This window comes from Impatiens glandulifera, chromosome 3 (assembly GCF_907164915.1).
Source record: "Impatiens glandulifera chromosome 3, dImpGla2.1, whole genome shotgun sequence".
Taxonomy (NCBI): domain Eukaryota; kingdom Viridiplantae; phylum Streptophyta; class Magnoliopsida; order Ericales; family Balsaminaceae; genus Impatiens; species Impatiens glandulifera.
This window is the reverse complement of record NC_061864.1, coordinates 6328102-6347702: the sequence shown is the minus strand read 5'-3', so window position 1 is coordinate 6347702 and position 19601 is coordinate 6328102. Positions and strand designations below refer to the sequence as shown.

General features: G+C 28.1%; 2 protein-coding genes across 3 annotated transcripts; one reads left to right on the top strand and one right to left on the bottom strand.

Annotated features, from left to right (window-relative positions):
* Positions 1 to 969: 969 nt before the first annotated feature.
* Positions 970 to 2904, bottom strand: LOC124930991 (BAHD acyltransferase DCR). Its single transcript, XM_047471373.1, has 3 exons — positions 2320 to 2904; positions 1608 to 2096; positions 970 to 1522 (listed from the first exon to the last, which is right to left on the bottom strand). Exons 1-3 carry the CDS (start codon positions 2800 to 2802, stop codon positions 1130 to 1132), a joined length of 1365 nt encoding a protein of 454 aa, XP_047327329.1. The 5' UTR covers positions 2803 to 2904; the 3' UTR covers positions 970 to 1129.
* Positions 2905 to 14589: 11685 nt separating this feature from the next.
* LOC124929156 lies at positions 14590 to 19278 on the top strand. Of its 2 annotated transcripts, none has more exons than XM_047469445.1 (5): positions 14590 to 14934; positions 15060 to 15137; positions 15622 to 15942; positions 16017 to 17806; positions 17888 to 19278. In XM_047469445.1, exons 2-5 carry the CDS (start codon positions 15135 to 15137, stop codon positions 18963 to 18965), a joined length of 3192 nt encoding a protein of 1063 aa, XP_047325401.1. In that variant the 5' UTR covers positions 14590 to 14934; positions 15060 to 15134; the 3' UTR covers positions 18966 to 19278. The 2 variants fall into 2 exon arrangements, with proteins under 2 accessions (XP_047325401.1, XP_047325402.1); XM_047469446.1 differs by having other exon boundaries at positions 14590 to 14953.
* The last annotated feature ends 323 nt before the right edge of the window (positions 19279 to 19601 follow it).

Below are 19601 nucleotides of genomic sequence, written 5' to 3'. Positions count from 1 at the left end.
ATAAGAATTTATATATATAATTTTAAATTATTTATATAATAAAAAAAATTGAGTAATAAAAAAATAGTTGAAGAATAATCAATTAATAAGAAAACATAATAAAATAAATTTAATAGTTAATTTTCTTGATTTTATTTGAATTCTTATTATTTGAATGTGTATAATGAATTGTTAATAATTTATTTAAATATTTATAATATTTAATAAAATAATATTTAAAATTTAATTTCTGAATGGAAGTAAGGCCAATAATTCAAAAAATATATACATTTAAAATTTAAATTCAAATAATTTGTAAATACATGATTAAATATATTTAATAAGAATAATATAAATAAATTATAAATAGATTTTGATAAATAAATAAAAGAGAGAATAAATTAATACCATCAAAAATGTAATTAGATTAAATGTTAATTAAATACATTTTTAATAAATAAATGAGTTAGTTATATAAATAAATAAAATTAACAGATTTTTTTTAGAAAGGTCTAAGATGAGATGAAAGTCATCGTAAAAGATCAAATTAACTTTCTATATTTAAAAAAAAAATCCATTATAATATTTAACTACTTAATGTATATATAAGTAACACAAAGTTTTTTTCCAACATAATATTGACTAGCAATATAAATTAAAATGAAAATAGATAAGTAACACTATTTTTTTTTCAACACAATATTGACTACATACTACTTAATGTAGAGCAATATAAACTAAAATTAAAATAGATAAGTAACACCAAGTTAAAAAAAGAAGATAATATTGACTATTTAATGACAATGTAAAACAATATAAACTAAAATTAAAATAGATAAGTAACACCAAGTTTTTTTCTAACATAATATTGACTACTCAATGTAAAGCAATATAAACTAAACATAAAATAAATAAGTAAAACAAAATATTTTTCCAACATAATATTGACTACTTAATGTAAAGCAACATAAACTAAAAATAAAATAGATAAAATAACACCAAGTTCAAACATTAAAATAATAAAATAGCCTAGGTTCACCACAATCCAAACATACATGACAGACCAACAAAGAAACAAACATGGGGGGCCCTTAAATTATTAATCCGACAACCTTAAAGGACACTTCCATATTATAATAATAATAATTAATTATTCTTCCATTAGAAGAAAGTCCTTATCTTTCTCAAGCCTCTCCATTGTACCTTTTTCCAAGCTAATCTCCACATCGATGCTCCTCCCCCCACTCTTCCCCGGATAAAGATAAACCATCCCGTCAAACCGGTTGTTCAACCCGCTCCTAACGCTTTCCGGTTTTCCGAATCCAAAATCCACCTCATAAACCTTGAACCTCGGCGAGCTTCCAACCGCCACACAGTTCATACCCGCATCCTTAAACTCGAATATCTTCGGGTTGCTCTCGAACTCCATGTTTCTTTCGTTAATCACCTTAGAGTCGTGGCCATAGATCGCTTTCTGGATCATCGAAGCTCCGAATTGCTTCGATTCGGCCAATAACCCGGTTGACGACACAGTGAAAATTGCCTGCAGCAGCATAACAGATTAATTAATTAATTATCAAACAAATCCTGACCCGTTTCCAAAATAAACTGTTAACTTAACTACATGCCTGGATTAGGTTTCCAAAATACGAATCGGGCATAGCTGGGTCGACCCGTTTACGGCAGTCAGCAAACACGGTAAAAACAGTCGGATCCTCCGGCTTCAGCTGACGCGCACGTGCGACGGCTTGCCAAATGTGTGCAGACAGAGACTGGAAAGTGGAGAAAGGTTTAGAACCGTCGGATCTTCCATCATTAACTTCATTCTTGATCCTGTCAACCGTCGATTCCGAGAACTTAAAGATCCTCTCACGTGACAAAGAAGGGACGTCCGATCTGATGACGTCAGTGTTGCTGGTAATCGGTTTCTCCGGCAGCTCCAGCTTCATTCGGGTATTCCTAACCTTAGTACGGTCAAAGAAAGGTTGAACCGAGATCGCTGGTGCGCCGCAGCAGATCTCCGCCCACGATCTCATGAAATGCCACGTAGATGTTCCATCTAGGATAGCATGGTTGAACGCACAGCCGATAGCTAACCCACCTTGCAGTTTAGTTATCTGTGAAATTGAACAATATGAATTAAATTGTTAAAAACATATAACCAATAATTATATTAAATAAAGCCTAAATTTACGGCATGCCCTTTATTTATTTATTTATTGAAACAAGATGGGACCCATTAGGAATTTGTGTGTATTGTCTTTCTCTAAACAAACGAGTTTGACATTAATAAGGTTATGTATGTTTTAAAAATAAAATAAAATAAATAATTTGATCGACCTGCACAGCCAAGAGAGGCCTAAAAAGGCCTTCCAAGTTAAGGACACCATTATAAGGCAGCAGATCTTTAAGCCTGGTAGAACTAGCACCGTCCACTTCCAACAATTCCGGCACCGCAATCTCGTCGGCGGCAGCCACAACCACCTCAGCTCCGTCCATCTCATCGTCGTATTCCACTCTAAACACCCCTTCTTCATCTCTCCCAAGTTTCCCGGCCAGCTGATAAAAATCTTCCAAAACTACCCCCAACCCATCTTTTAATTTCGCCACCACATCCTCAAACTCCCCTTCATAGCCTTTGTAAATGAGCAACTTCTGGTTGTAGAAGAAGGCTATGTAAGGAAGGTCAAATGTGACCAATTGACATTCTTTTCTCCCTATGAACTTTCCGGCAGGTTTGACTTGGGATTTGCTTAGGATTTTCACCTTCACCATTGTCTTCTCGTTCTCCATTGAAGGTACTTGATCAGATGTAGGTGCCATTGTGAGAAGATTTGACTAGAAAATGAGTTGAAAGAGAATATATAATACTAGTAGTTGTGAGACTTAAAAGAAATAATAAGATTGAGATATAGAGATAGGGAGAGATCTGGAGAGGTGCCTTTTGATGTTGGTTGGATTGCATTAATGGGAGGATTCATGGGTGTAGTTGTGACCTATTAATTGTTTTTTTCTTTTTTCAGGTGGTGGTTGATTTTATGAAATCTTTTTATTATTTAAGATAAGTTGTTAATAAATAAAATGATTTTTCATTCAACAAAATTATTTAAATAACATGAATCTAAAATAGTGTTATTATTATTTTTTTTTTTTCTCCAATTAATAATAATGAGTTGTATTTATTAATTATCTAAAAAAAATATATAAAATATGAAAAAAAATAAACCTAATGTTTTCACTATATTTATAATTTTAGTTAATGTATGACCAGTTAAAAAATTTTTTTTATTGATTTTAGATTATTCAAGATATTTATTAAACGATTAAATATATTTGATTTTATTTATTTAAAGTAAACTTATATAGAGTATAAGTTGAATCAAACAAGTATAGTGTCTTTGGAAAAATAAAAATTAATTTAAGTCAATGCTCATGATACATCAATAACGAAATTTAATTGAAGTCAATGCTCATGTTAACTTATATATGGAGTCAACGTTTTTCAAGAAAAATATTCAAATTTCAAGGTCTCTCTCAAATGAGTTTTATGTGGACTAAAATAAAAGATGATGTTGAAGCAAAATAAAAATCACATGATAGAATAAATTAAATGTGCCCATATTTTTTAAAACCTATTATTTTCACTACCCAAACTTACCAACCTTGATATGTCATTTTTTTTTTGTTATCATTGTGTTTATTATATGGGTAGCTTAGATTATATCATTTTTAGTGAAAATTGAATTTAAAATATTTAATTTTTTTATCACTTAAACTATATATCTTATTGCGTTCATTTTATTATAAATATATAGAGTGAACAAATATTAGTGAATTCGTAATCAATTTTGAAATATATTTATAAAAAAATCAAATCGTCATAGTTGAAAACACCTCTAATATATATTTATGTAATACGAAGAACACATTATTATCAAAATCTTTTTATAAAGTTTTAATGGGTTAGAATAAAGAAAATATAATATAATATATTTATTATAAAATATAATATAACATAATATAATAATATACCAATATAATATATCATTATATTATATAAACTAATATAGTGAACTGCACAATTTTATGCTACACAAATTTTGATAAATATATTGACTTTTTGTTTATAAAATAAAGAGAGTTAAGATCAACTTTTATTTACTTCTTATTTTTTGTTGATAGAAATATAGCTTTTCTCTCAATTTTCTACTTTTACATGTAGACATGCACCAAGAATTGGCAGGTATGTGTATTTATGAGAAAAGGAAGAAATAATAAAGGAGAGGTTGAACAGATATTCAACAAATCAAGGAGAAGAAAGTTATCTAAAGTTTATAGTACTTTTACACTTATAAATAACTACCAACAAATTGCAGGAAATATGCATTTATGAGAAGAAAAAAATAGTTTCAGTCTAGTGAATTAGTTTGAAAATAATATTTTCAGTAAATTTATAGTTGTGATAGTTACTATTTAATTTAATATTAAAGTATAATTGGGATCAGACCAAGGCCTAGACTTTAGTGACCTCTCAAAGGTAACTTCAAGTCAATACTAGTTGGATTCTCATTTGACAAGGTGGTTTGATCAATAATTCATATATATATATATATATATATATATATATATAAATATATATATATATATATATTTAACCCAAAAAAAGTCTTTTCCAATTAGTCCATTGGCTAAGGAAAAATCACAATGAATTAATAAAATAAATCTTTATATATATATATATATTATATGTTAAAAAGAAGTAAATAAAAAAAGTAGAAAAATGAAGGAATACTTTTTGAAGAGATATTATTGAAATTAATTAAATATTGTGTGATGAGGGAAAAAAGATGAAAATTTTAGGTGTGGCCTAGATGAGGTCATGAGGAGTGATATATGAATAGTTAGATGGTTCTTTCCCAATAGTTGAAAGCATTATTTCTACAAAAGTGAAAAGAGCTATTAATCCCTTGAAAACCGTCCTAGCTAGGGTTTACTTCATTTTTATTTTATTTTTGGTTTGTTTTTTGAGTTAAAATATAGTAAATGAGAAAATGTCGTTACAATAAGTTGACGATGAGGTGGATAATGGTGAAAATAATATAATTCTTATTTAGTTGGTTTTAGAGAATTTATTCAAAATACTGTTTATATTGCATTCTCTAAAAATATATATATTTTTAAATAAAAGAATGTAAATGATCTTTTATATATAATATATAATGTAATATATTAAATTTTTATATTACTATACATAAGTAAACATTTTTTTTGTTTTTTTTTTTTATAAAATATGAATAATAAATAAATATACTAATAATATTATATATTTAATTGTGTTCATTTATATTTAAAAAAAATATATTTTATCCTACATTAACAATAAGTCAAATTGAAAAAGTAACATAAATATGAGAAATATCCTCTTGAAATGGGGGACATTATCATTACTCTTTGTGACTCTAATTTATGGTGGAGAATATTCTCCAAACCAATCTATATGCATTTAGGCTTTTAAATTTATTTTATCTTTGATTTTTCTTACAACTGGTTAGTGGTATTATTTCACCGTAGTTTTATATCTTTTCATTGTGTTGATTAATTTGAATCTTAACATTTCTATGAATTTAATATGTTGATTTTTTTTATCAATTTATATTTTGTGATAGTTTAGTTTTGAGTTATCTTTTTAAATCATTGTTTTTTAATAAATAATTTATTTCAGATCTATATTGCACATATTTGAAAAATCTTGTTTGAACTAACAAAGTAAGGGTAGCTAAAGATTCTTAGAGATTGAGACAACAATTAACGTGGCATTGTTCTTTTTACATTTTCTCTTTCTTAAATTTTAAATTATCTGTCATTTTTAAAATATTTAATAATTTATTTTTTTCAACTTTTTTTTTATTAAAAAAAAACAATTTTCTCTCCTTAATATTTTATTATTAAATTATTATAAATAAAATTTTAAATATATATATATATATATATTTGTTATATATATTATTATATATTAAGTTTGTTATATATATATATATATATATATATATATATATATATATATAATTTTTTAAATTTAATATATATATATAGTGAGAATATGTTTAGTAATTTATTCTCTCATATTTATTAATATATATATATATAATTTTTAATAATAAAATTAATTTAAATTAAATTAAATAATAATTAAATATATTATACTCAATCAAAAATATTCACTCATTAATTATTATATTAGTTCAATCTAATATATATATATATATATATATATATATATATATATATATATAATAATTAAAGTGTCTAAACAAGTTAGGGTTAAAGCTCGTTAATTTAGATATATATGTTAAAGAAAAAAAATACTAAAAAAACATAACTTCAAATGTGGTTAAAAAATGTATTATCTAAACATTTATTTTTACAAAATCAAACACCATAATATACTTATAAATTATTTTTAATTATCACTTAATATTTTTTTTTTATTAATTTTCATAGTCAACCATTAACATTCCAAACATCATATAACAAAATATAATGTAGAGTAGAAATAATATAATTTAATATAAAAAATAATTACTTACAAATAATAAATTAAATAATTTTGTTTGGAATATCTATAACTATATTTTTTTATCATTTGTTCTTTTTAATAAATTTATATATTTTGTTATTTGATTTATTCATATTTATTCATTATAACTTTGATTATTTTTAAAAATATATTATTAAATAAATAAGTTAACTATAAAATATTTAAATATATATTTACAAATGAAAAATGAAAGTCGTTAATAATAGAGGAGCACATTAATTATCAATGTAAAAGAAAAAAAAAATAAACATTTTTAATTATACTTAGTCATCCTCCTAAAATCACCATTGCACGTACTTCACTTCTATAATTTCGCTATAATTTTTTACTCCCCATTATTATTCATATAATAATTAAAATATATTTTAAAACAGTATTTTCTTATTGAAATATTTAACAAAAAAATATAAAAATAAAAATTACTCAAACCCTGGACATTGTGAAATACTACTATATCTTAAAAAATTGTTTGTGCACTTAAATTAAATAATTTTTTTTTTATAAACTATCCTAGTATTATTTAAGAACAAAAATATCAAATTATGTTTCTGGGTCATCTCTTCAATCATACTATCACAAAGAGCTAGTTTAATGTTTAAAAAAAAAATCAGTTTGAAGTTATTTGGAAAATAACTTATTTTTTAAATATTTATATTACCTAAATACTTTTATAAAAATAGAAAATGATTGTTCATAAAAATTTCATAACTGCAAGTTACTCGATCAGTTTACTCTAAGAAATAAACTATGTTAAAAACCCTCATACTCTCTCTCTCTCTCTTTCTAGTAATGCATATGCTTATCACCTTCATCAATATATGATCCGATGGTACTGACAAATGAGCTGATTTGAATATATTATATATATATATATATATATAATCGGGCACGTGATGTGGTTTGTTTCTACTTAAAGACTAGTTTAATTAGATTATGAATAACAATTAATTAGTGTTAACACAATATTAATCATGATGTTGTAACACCCAAATATTATACAAAATATATTGTGGCCAAAATCGGTTACAAGACTTTGGGCTAGGGCAGCCATTTATTAAAAATAATAAGATATTTTATTAAATTTGTTATAATTTTAAATAAAAAAATGTTATAGTATAGTGGTTGAAGATAAGAATGTCAATTTATTAATTAGTGATGGGTTCAAATCTCATTAAAAATATTCAACTCTAAAACAAGTAAATCTGACTTTATGGTTTCTTATAATAAATCGATTACATTGTTGAGTCAAGTTATGTATTAGATATTTATTTTACAAAGTTTAAACAAATCCTTGGACTGTTATAATCTGTCCAAAAAGATATATATATTTCTTAACAAGAAATTAAATTAAGGTAAAATAAGCTAATATTTATAAAGAATCTCTAACTAAACTAATATTTTGGATTATATTAAAAAACATCCTGTTTGAGCGTGGGTGATAAACAACATCGAAAATATATCTCATGTGAGGATTGATTGAAAATATTTATATATGATCAAAATAGTAACACAATTCTTACCATAATATACTGTATAAAAAAACCTATAAACTTCAAATGCTCTCATCGGTTACTTGAAAAACAATTGTTGTAACATCCTAAAATTCTACTTTTTCCGACCGAGAGCCTTCGGTCCTGGCTAAGACGTAGGACCGAGGATACTGAAACTCAAGACCGAATGGTTCGACCGATGAACTTGCAGATTATGAATTATCAGGCAAATACTCTTTTTATACTGTTTTCTAAACCCACACAAAGCTATTTATTCATGTATTTTATATAAACGATGCATAATGTTTTTAAAACATATTTTCATTTCATGTCCATGCTTTCTAAAAAATGATGATTGTATAGAAGAGTTATGGATTCAAAGGAATTGACGAATATGAGAGAATGGCTACCAACATGAGCTTTGGTAGTCTGATTCCAAAATATAGCTGACGAAATGACGGATGAATACCTCACCTTGAGAATTAGCTCTCAAGGTCTAGGGTCCCAATATGGCTCAAGATGTAACTGTGCATTATCGACTCATGATATACCCTTAAAAATCCCTCATGGATGCAATGTACTATAAATTCTTTTAATGTCTTCTTTTAAATGCTTGTTGGATTTATCGACTTACTATGTTTGTGTGGTGTAATGACCCAGCCAGAGTTTTTATGACAAGTGAAGGAAGACTTGGAGTGGAGAGCATGGTGCAGGAGATGCGTGTGGAAGGAGGGACGAGACCGTACGACCGACTTTTATATCACCCTTTTCAATAGAAATGTTAGAAATGCACCCTAGCACTTCTACATTTATGACTGATATTACGTTGAATTATGCGTAGGAAATTAGGATTTTAGGGCGTTACAATCGTAGATTCCACAATTACATATTTTTTTACTTATTGTTTGAAGGGAACACTGAGATAAAAAAAAAATTGGTAAATAAATTAAATAAAATTAAAATCAAATGATAATTCACACTAAATTCAATTTGAAATTACATTAATTTACATAATAAATTAATGTAAAAAATTATAATCAAACCCAATAATTACACAATTTTCTCACATTCCTCTTATAAATGTTTAAGTTTATAATTTCAACATTTATTTTGATCTGATTCACTTTTTAATATTCTTTTTTTCATTATCTCTTCTTTATTTTCTTTTATTAAATAAAATTATATATATATATATATATATATATATATATATATATATATATATATATAATGATTCTTAATTTTGAAAGTGTTCGGATTGTCGGATCGAGAGCTTTGATTAATTTGGATATATATGTGAGTAAATGGATACTTGAGTCGGATTCTGGGTTGACCCACTTATAAATTTAAAACGGTTAAAAACAAGTACAACTCTTTAACCAACTAGGCTAATAACACTTATATTTTTAATTCAACACCAAATTTGATAAACGCGGGACGTTGTAACAATATAAGTTCAACTTTTTAACTAACTAATATATATATATATATATATAATATATATATAATATATATAATGATGCTTAATTTTGAAAGTGTCCGGATTTCTGGGTCGAGAGTTGTGGACCTGTGGTTAATTTGGATATATATGTGAGAATAAATTGATACTTGGGTCGGACTCTGGGTTGACCCGCCCATAAACTTAAAACAGTTAAAAATAAAATTAAAAATGCTATAGGTATATTTCGAACTCACAACTTAACAAAACAAATACAACTCTTTAACCAACTAGGTTAATAACACTTTACATTTTTAATTAAACACCAAATTTGATGAACGCAGGATGTTGTAACAATATAAGTTCAACTTTTTAATTAACTAATCTATATATATATATAATGATGCTTAATTTTGAAAGTGTTCGGATTTTCGGGTCAAGAGCTGTGGTTAATTTGGATATATATGTGAGAGTAAATGGATACTTGGGTTGGATTCTAGGTTGACCCTCCCATAAACTTAATACGGTTAAAAATAAAATTAAAAATGCTATAGTTATGTTTTGAACTCGCAATCTAACAAAAACAAGTAAAACTCTTTAACCAACTAGGCTAATAACCCTTTTTATTTTTCATTCAACACCAAATTTGATGAACGCGGGACGTTATAACAATATATTTTTATCCGTGTGAATCGCACGTAGATCTACCTAGTTACAATAATAATAATAAAACATAAATATAAACATATATATTTCTCTTCTTAATTTTTTTTCACACAAATACAAAATCACAATTATAAATTTATTATATCTTTATATTCACTTCACTTTGTTTTTATTTATTATTTAAAATAATATAATGTTTTTTTAAATATTAATTATAATCTTTTTAGATAACACATAATAAACAAAATCTTAACAAAAATAAATAAATTATGTCATATTTTAAAACCTTGTTATAATATTATATATTATTTCAATTTTATAATCATTAAATAAAATTAATAAATTAAATAAAAAATAGACAAGAGAGTATATAAATAATATAAAAAATAAATAATAAATAATAAATAAATAAAGTTAATTTGTTTATTTACGAGAAAAACTAAAAAGTAAAAAAAAAATATATGAAAATATTTATTTTAAAATTATATATTAATGAAAACTTATAAAAAGTAATATATTTATATAATTAATTTAAAATAGATCAATTTTTAATTTAGATAATTTGTTCATTTTTAAAATTAAGTAAATAAAAGATATATATAATATCAATTATTAAATATTATAAAAAAAAATATTTAGAATGGTGGGTTTAATGAATATTGGTAAAAAGAAATGTATATCATATTTTACAAATTTATTATATATTATTTCAATTTTATAAAATTTAGACAAAAGAAATTATATACAGAAAAATATATTTTTTATTCACTTATTTAATTACTTAATTATTATTAATTTTAATTAAAATTAAAATTATATATTAATAAAAACTAATATATCATATAATTTATTTTAAAATAAATTATTTTTTAATTTAAGTAATTTATTAATATTTAAATTTTCGTTAAAAAATAAATTATTTTAAATATAAAATAAATACAAAATAATTCAGACATAAAACCATCACTCTTTTTTTTATTCATTTTTTTTACTATTTTCTATTTTTTCTTATTTATATAATTTTATTTAAAATAAATATAAATTTAAACATATATATGTCTTCACTTTATTTAATAAAAGAAATATTATATTATTTTTTATTTATTGTTTAATTTATTAATTTTTATAAATTTTATATTATTTTTATTTTTGTTTACAATATAAAATTAATAAAAACTAATATATTCATATAATTTATTTTAAAATAAATTATTTTTAAATTAAGTAATTTATTAAAATTTAAAATTAAGTTAATAAAGTATTTAAATTATTTTAAATACAAAAACATTAAGTTTATAAAAATATAATTAAATAATAATTTATTAAAAAATATTAAATTAATTAAAGAATTAAATATTAAAAATACATATAATATCTTTTATATATATAAATAAATAAATAAGCTTACTTTATAAATTGAATCAAATTTCATGAATTTTAAGATCAAAATAAATTAAATGCCTAAAATTCTCAAAATAAGTTGAACCAATCATAAGCTGAATAAACTTACCCAAATGATTTAAATTTTTTTATCATATAATATAACTATATTTATTTTAAATTGGATATACACGGACTTATAAATAATAATATTTTGTTTAGCTATACATTAAATCAGTAAATCGATAATGATATGAGACACGTGTCCAGAACTCATTGTTGGATTAGTACGGTAGGCTTGAGTATTCTTCACAGGTGTCCAACCTTGTCCAGATCAGCTTCAATTGGGAGTATTTGTGTTATTCTTTAATATACAAAACTATTTTATAAGTTACCGTTAAAATTATATGTACTTTTTCCCACTAATTTGTCATTTAGATTTTTTAAGATCAGATTCATACTACATTTTAGATCATTTGAATTTTTGAAGAATATCTATTAAATCAAAATTTTGTTTTTCTTAATTTGCTAAATATTAAATCATGATTAGATTTTATAATATGTATGGTATAATTATTTTGCCTATAGTTGCTTGTCAGGAACTTGTCTAGAAGGATATAGAGATAAAAAGACTGGACACACATTTTGGAATTATTTTTATTATACGTATTTTCCCAAATTTAATATGTTTGGTCAGTTTTTGCAGGGATGTAATTATCATCCATGTGGCCATATTAAAATCATATTTAATATGGTAGGTTTACTAATCCTTTTATTTTATTTTTATTTTTCTTTAATCTATTCGAATCACTAATGTAATTTAAACTATTTTAGGGTGTTAAATAAAAATGAAAGTAATGATTTTTGGGTTAGGTTAGTTTTTTCCATAACAGATTATACTATAGACATTAATTAAGGTGATAATTTGATTTACATTTTTTTGTCCCAAGTAATGGAGTAAAATAATCAAGGTTATAATAAAAAAAATTTAGCTATTTGTCTTCAGTCTTTAGTATTATTGACCGACCACTGTTAATTTGTTTTTTCAATAAATTTTTATTGAATAAAAACATTTTATGTGAGAATTAAACTTATAAATATTGATTTTTAAGAATAATTATTTCAATGTAAAATATATTAGTGAGGTTATTCTTTATAATTTTAAGACAAATATGTAATAAATATGTAATAAGTAATCAAATTTTGATATTTTATCTTTAAAAAGAACATTGGGAACAAAAAAAATTAAACGATACACACATTGTGTATAGTTAGTAAGTTGTATAAGTTTTTAATATATTAAAAATGAGGAGTGATAGGGGAGAGAATTTGAGGTAGAGAATAGATGAGAGAATGATGTGTCACTACATGGATAAAGGGTGAGGAAAGAGAAGAAATAAATTTTTTGTTATTTTGTTGGCTAATCAAATTGCATCACATCATTCCCTCTCTCGAATTTTCTCTCCCAATCATTTCTCATTAAAAATATTGTTGAAAAATGTATTAATTATATTACTTAACATTAATATTAATAGATATAAAATTGAGCTCATTGATGTTCATGTTGAGAAACGAGTTAATTTTATCCTTAGAGAACAAGTTCTTGATGCGAACAATATTGTAATTCTCAATTAATCTTTATTAGTTATCATTTGTCAATAGATCCAGGAGGCAAAGAAAGTTGAGAAAATTGGAAGGAGAGAATAATTATAGGATCATATATATATATATAATATATGGTATAGTGCAAGGGAATAAATTCACTCATATATATTATGATGTTTTGAAGTACATATGATTGTTATAAAATTAATGTTAAATTTTAATTTCCAAGTATCTACTTAATGATATTTGAATATATTTTATTTCGCTACCATTAGATTCATATCAAATACACTGCATAGATACTCTTATACATGTATTTTGTATTTAAGTTTTCTTACTTTAGTACATATAAATTATTATTTTTATTTATAAATGAATGAAGTCTTTTAGATAATAAAATTTAAAAAGGATTCAATTTAAAATAATAGAGTATTGGTCATTAATAATTAATAAACTTGTGTTTTAGTAATAATTTTTTACTATAATTGGATTGTCATAACCCATGGTGTTATTGTGCTTATCCTTGAGTATCTACTTCTATATAGGTACTTTATTAAACATTTTTTTCTTCTTTCTATATATAATTGTATTATGTTTAGATACTAAGATAGATTTTACCTTTGATAATAATTTATAAATATAACTATTTCATTGTACAATTTGATTACAGTTTACTTTTAGTAGTTTGATTGTTGTTAGTTGGTTTCTTGAAGAGGATAGAAAAAGGAAAAAGGAAAAAGGAAGGCAAGGCAGAAGAAGCCAATAAGAGCTTTCAATGGATCCAATGGGCTAAACTTTGAAGAGGATCCAGTCCAGTAGTATATATATATATATATATGTTTTATTTTTCTTCTATTTTTCCTTTGATTCATAATCTTATATTTTAATTGGATCTCTCACTTATATATTTTCTATCCTCACCAAATCATATATGGAATCAATTAACACAATCACAATATTAATAAAATGAAGTACCTATTATAGAATTTTATATTTCTAATGTAATTTTATTCAAAAAAAATCCCAAATTTTCATCCATCATTATCAATAAATAACCACTCGACCATTCACGTAACCCTAGACGAGGGTATTGTACGTGGATTCCTTATATACAAATTATGTCGCACATGTTTTTATTTTATTTTTGTGAGACTACATTTTAAGGGTTGGTCGATCTTTCACGTCGCTGTCAATTGTACCCGTCGATTCATCGAGTCACGTTTTTCTTCTTCATACCTTGAGATGAAGTTGATGCCATGATTGTGTGGTAGTATATTTTCAAACTTAAAAAAAGGAAGAAGAAAAGTTACAGTGAATTAAAATGCAATAATAATAGTAGAGTAGTTAATCGTAAACCATAGGATTTTAGAAGTACCACTTTAATAATTAGGCATGTGATGTTCACTTTGTAAATACAGTCAGATGGAAATTGAATTATAACCCTAGTTCTTCTTTTTTTTCTTCTCTAGAACACCCCGATGATCTCTCTCGCTAGCTCTATGTTCTTCATCATTTCGTGATTTGATCTTGAAATGTTAGTTTCTCCCTCCACCATCTTCACATCTCCCACCTCTGCAAGTTTCTCAGCCTTATCGCCTTCGATTTCCAGGCGACCCAGCTGCTGTCCTCACCTTATACGTCCTCTCAACTCGGTCAATTTCTCTGCTCAGAGCACTGTGCGAAAGCGGCCCTTACGGACACCAAAGAGATAGGACCGGGGAAGAAGTGCAAAAACCAAGATAGAGTGATTACGCCTCATTTCAGGACTTCAATGCTTGGTACTGTGAAAACACAATGGTGTTTCTTCAAGCTTCTCCATGGGAACCTCATCTTTTACCATGCTTGCAGTTTTCATATCAGCTTTGCATCGTCCTTACAGTTGGTTAATTTTGGCTTTCAACAGGAATTCAAATGTGTGCATCTATGATACGTTCTTCTTTCATTTGTGTTGGAGAAGGCTAGTGTGGACTATTATTACATGGTGGGTTTTTTTTTCTGTTTCGTTTCCTTCGTTAATATCATTTTTCAACACAAATCATTTTCAGTTTACACATATTTTTGCATGGAATTCTATTTGTCGCTGTCTCTCACCTTCTAGTGAGATGCATCCTATTTTTTCTAACGTGGTTGTCCCTAATATTGGACAGGAAACATGAGTGACTTTCTATATTAATTTACAGTCAATATATAATAAGATTCCTCGATAATTGAACATGAGAAGTTATCTTTTGAAGGCTGATTTCCTACCGCATAAAGAAGAATCAATAGCATAGGCCATGATTTCATTTCAAATTGTTTGAAAGAAGAAGCAGCTTAGTATTATTTGAATTTTACTATGCTTATTGTTTTTTGATTCTAAAGATGGTGCAACACACTGATAATAACCAATGCTTTATGGGGCATTGCTCATATATTTGGTATTTTCAAATTGAGAAGTTAAGATAAGACAATGATGTTGCTTGCAGACTTGTTTTTGCAACTGTAGAACTCCTGCATCTACTCCCTTAATAGGTCAAAAGTCTAGACAACTAGCTAAGGAACCCTGTAAAGCTTGTGACAAGGTGAATGTTGATGGAATAGAAACTCAAACTACAAACATGCTAGGAACAGTTGGTACTGAACTCAGTTTTGTAAATCCTGAGTTAACTTGGAAGACAGCTACCAAAGGCTCTAGAACAACAACTCGACGTTCTAGGAGGGGGGTTGGAAGCTGGGCTAACAACAGTGTGTTACTGGATGCTAGGAGTCCTCAAAGGGACGAGTTCTCTGTTTCTGAATCTGAGAAGGTACTATTCCTAGTTTTGCTTATGTTTGATACATTTACATTTTTGAAGTTAACTTTGTAATTTGTGTCTGGTAGCATGGTGTAGCTGTTCTTGGACGACGTTTTTCCGATCACGTGGAGCAAGTACCATTTAAGAAAAGGAGAGTTTTGCCTCATTCGTCATCACCCCTAGCTAGAAATCAATCTTCCTCGTTAAAATCTAAGAAGATCAAGATACGTAATGGAAAAGGTGCTTCAGGTCAATGCTTTTCTGAAGATTCAACGTATGCTGTTTTCAGTCTAAAAGATGTTGATAACAGTTTCACAGATGGCAAGCCTCCTAAGTTAAAATCTGCAAAAGTACATGTTGATTTCTCAGGCATTGCACTTCTTGCAGCTACTGCCTGCAGCAGTATGATTAATGATAATTGGCACAGTAAAGATGAGTCAATCTCATATCTATCTTCAACTGCAAAACATATAGATAGTGTTGTATCTATGGAACTTTTGAAAGAATCTGTGACATCTGAGGATGCAGTCAGCAAGTTTGTCAAAGATCCACAATCTGAACAGGAACCCTCAGGTGCTCAAGGCATTCCTTCAGCTGATTTGCTGAAAGCTGACGATGTTAGTGAAAGTGAGGCAGTAAACCAATCTGATTCTGTGAAATATGTCAAGTTACACTGGGACTTGAACACTGAAATTGAGGCATGGGAAAAACCCTCTGATGTTCCATTTCTCAACATTCAAAATGATGCTTTAAGCTCTCCTGATGGTGGCAACCACAGTGAAAGGCTGCAGAAACTGGAAGGTTCAGACATGTGTGGGTACCCTGGGCTTCCTCTGACGTCTCTCGGGCAGTATCCTGTTGATAGAAAGTTGTGCATTGTGGATAATTCATCTAGTGAAATATTGGATATGTCTTCTCTCAATGGTATCATGCAAACTAAAGAAAATTATACTCTGCAGGATGGTCAATCCCAAATTCACCATGTTGTTTCCATTGGTGCTTGCTCGGATCCTCTAATTGAAGGAAAGGTCACTAACATGGAGGGTATTAAGCATGTGGAGGAACGCACGGTACCTCCTGGTTTCCCTGAAATGCTCAAAACAGAGGCCTGCCAAATGGTAACAGACGAGTATTCATTGAATAAGTCGGGTATAATGAGTTCTTTTCATGAATCACTTGAGCATCATGACAGTTTGTATGTATTGGATGCTACTGGTGGAGGAAGACAGATTGTCCTAGCTGAAAATGTTCCGAGTCAAGACAAAGAAGCTGCTACTCCTGATTATTTGCAGTCCAACAAGTCTTCTGATAAGCCTACAACGAGTTCTGCTTTTAATAATGGAGAGAGTAGTTGCAAGGTTTCTAATGAGATGATGACTGAGATTCAAACAGGTTACGAGTCACCCTTCGAAGATGGTGAGCTGAGGGAGGATCCTATCTTATCTGTGGAGGGGAATGAAGTTGAAGGTGAAATTGAGTGTATGGATAATGGCGAAAATCTGGAAGCTGAACATAATGCTTCTAATTGTTGCCCACCTGAATTTAGTTCCCTTAATTGCCAGATTGTCAGGAAGGGGGATTCACCTGAGAATGTTGTGCAAGATGGAATAGGTGATGAAATGAAGGAACTGACACAATCAACTAGCTCAAATACTAAATTCTCAGGACGAGATCAACTGCCTGAAGGTTGTGAACCTTCAAGTGGTAGAAGTGTTGCCACAAAGGTTATTAGCTTAAGTCACACTTTTGTGTACAATTCTATTGATGAATCACATGATGATAAAGCCAAGGCATCTGAAGGAAAGAGATTGTTTTCGCACTTGGAAGGATCATCACGATCTGATGTCTTGCACTGGAAGGATGCTGTTTATGCTAGGTAAAATGGGTATTCGTGAGCCCTACTCTTTATTTATTCTTCGTTAAAGCTCTATTGCTAAATGTATCTATTATTTTTCAGACCCAATAACCTTGATAAAGCATGTGTGCAAGATGAAAGGGAGTCTGGGTCAGACGTCCGGAGAGTGAGCTCTTTGCAATGCAGAGACCAAAAGGAGGAGGATTGTACTGGTTCTCTGGGGGATTATTGGGGTTCGAGGAGCAACAATTATTTATCTAGTTATCGCCCACTAGATACAGACTACTACTCCAGGCAAAATGATTCCAAACCTAGGGGATCAAATTATACTGGTCAGAGACGACCTATAACTTATTCCTCTAAAGGGCCGCATAGACCTTCCCTCACTAGATCACCAGTAAACAGGGAGGGTCATTATGTTGAACACAGGAGAATGGTTTCACTGAGAGATGATAGCAGGAACAGCAGAACCAGAGGCAGCAGACATGGCATTTCTCCTGTTTCTGTCAGAGGTGCTGATTTTTCTAGACCTCACCCAAAATCCAGATCACGGTCTAGAACTGGATCACCTCCTGTAAGGCATTTGCAAAGGGAAAGAACTATGGGAGCCAAGCGCCACAGTAGGTCGCCAGATTTAAGGTTTGAGGCCAGAGTGGAGAGGAAGTGGCCATCCTTCGCCAAGTATCCTTCAAAATGGACTGATAACCGAAATGATGATGCTGATCGTTTCAGTAGGAGATCTCCTGGAAGAATGTTTAAACGGAGCCATAGGTTTGATCGGTTGGATTCTACTGAAAGGACGGAATTTGATGACAATTCTAGACGCATGGGTTTTCCAGGAAGGTTTAATAATTTGACTGGTAGGGGAAGCAAGTACGACGGCTGTGACGACGGTAGAAGAAAATATTCTGACAAATATGAGATGATTCATCGGGTCAGGCGCTACGACAGTAATGGTGAGATTAAGCGGTTCCGATATGATGCTGAAGGTTTAGAAGATCATAACATCCATGATGAGAATAAGTTCAGTAGGAGCAGTGACAGAAGAGATATAACCAAGAAGAGCACTAGGAAAGAAAGAGGTCCTTCCAGATATAGCAGTGGCAGGACGAATACTTCTAGTCCAAAATATTCTGGTATTCGAGATTACAGTGAAGATGTATCACCCAAAAAAAGATGAATTCTCTTGCTATGCAATCATAAGATGCCTTTGTTTTGGGTGCTTCAGCAGCATTTTAAGGCTTCAAAAGGATTAGTTTTATTTTTTTCTGTGTTAGTTTAGCAGATAGTATTTCAGAGTCCTAACTGATTTAGGTTATAATATTGTTTGAATAGGCCGAGGTTGCTCAGCTAGTATTTTACTATTTTGTCCCCTCTTGGCCAGCTTTCAAGAGAGATGCAATGTTTAGATGCTTATTTTATTACCTGGAAGTTGTTATAAGCAAAGGAAAACGATTCACCAAGTAATTTTTGTCCATATTCAAACAATGATACACTCGGTCTGTCTCCATTTTAGCTTCCTGCTGATGTTTTTTCATCCTAATGTTTCACAATAGCTTCTGAAAGAATCTATTGTCACTTTCTTCTTGGTTTAGGTTGAAAGAATCACTTTTGGTATCAAAGGTATGTTTCCTTAATCATGTTTGAACTAAAAAATGTATGTTTTTGCTTTCTTATAATGCATTTTACATTTGATTGTTCATTTCCCACTAACATGCAGGGGCCATATCCTTGAATTTGTTACATGTCATATGTTGTATTTTTTTTTCTTGTATCATATGTTGGTTTAGTTGAACAATGTATGTAACAAATACTA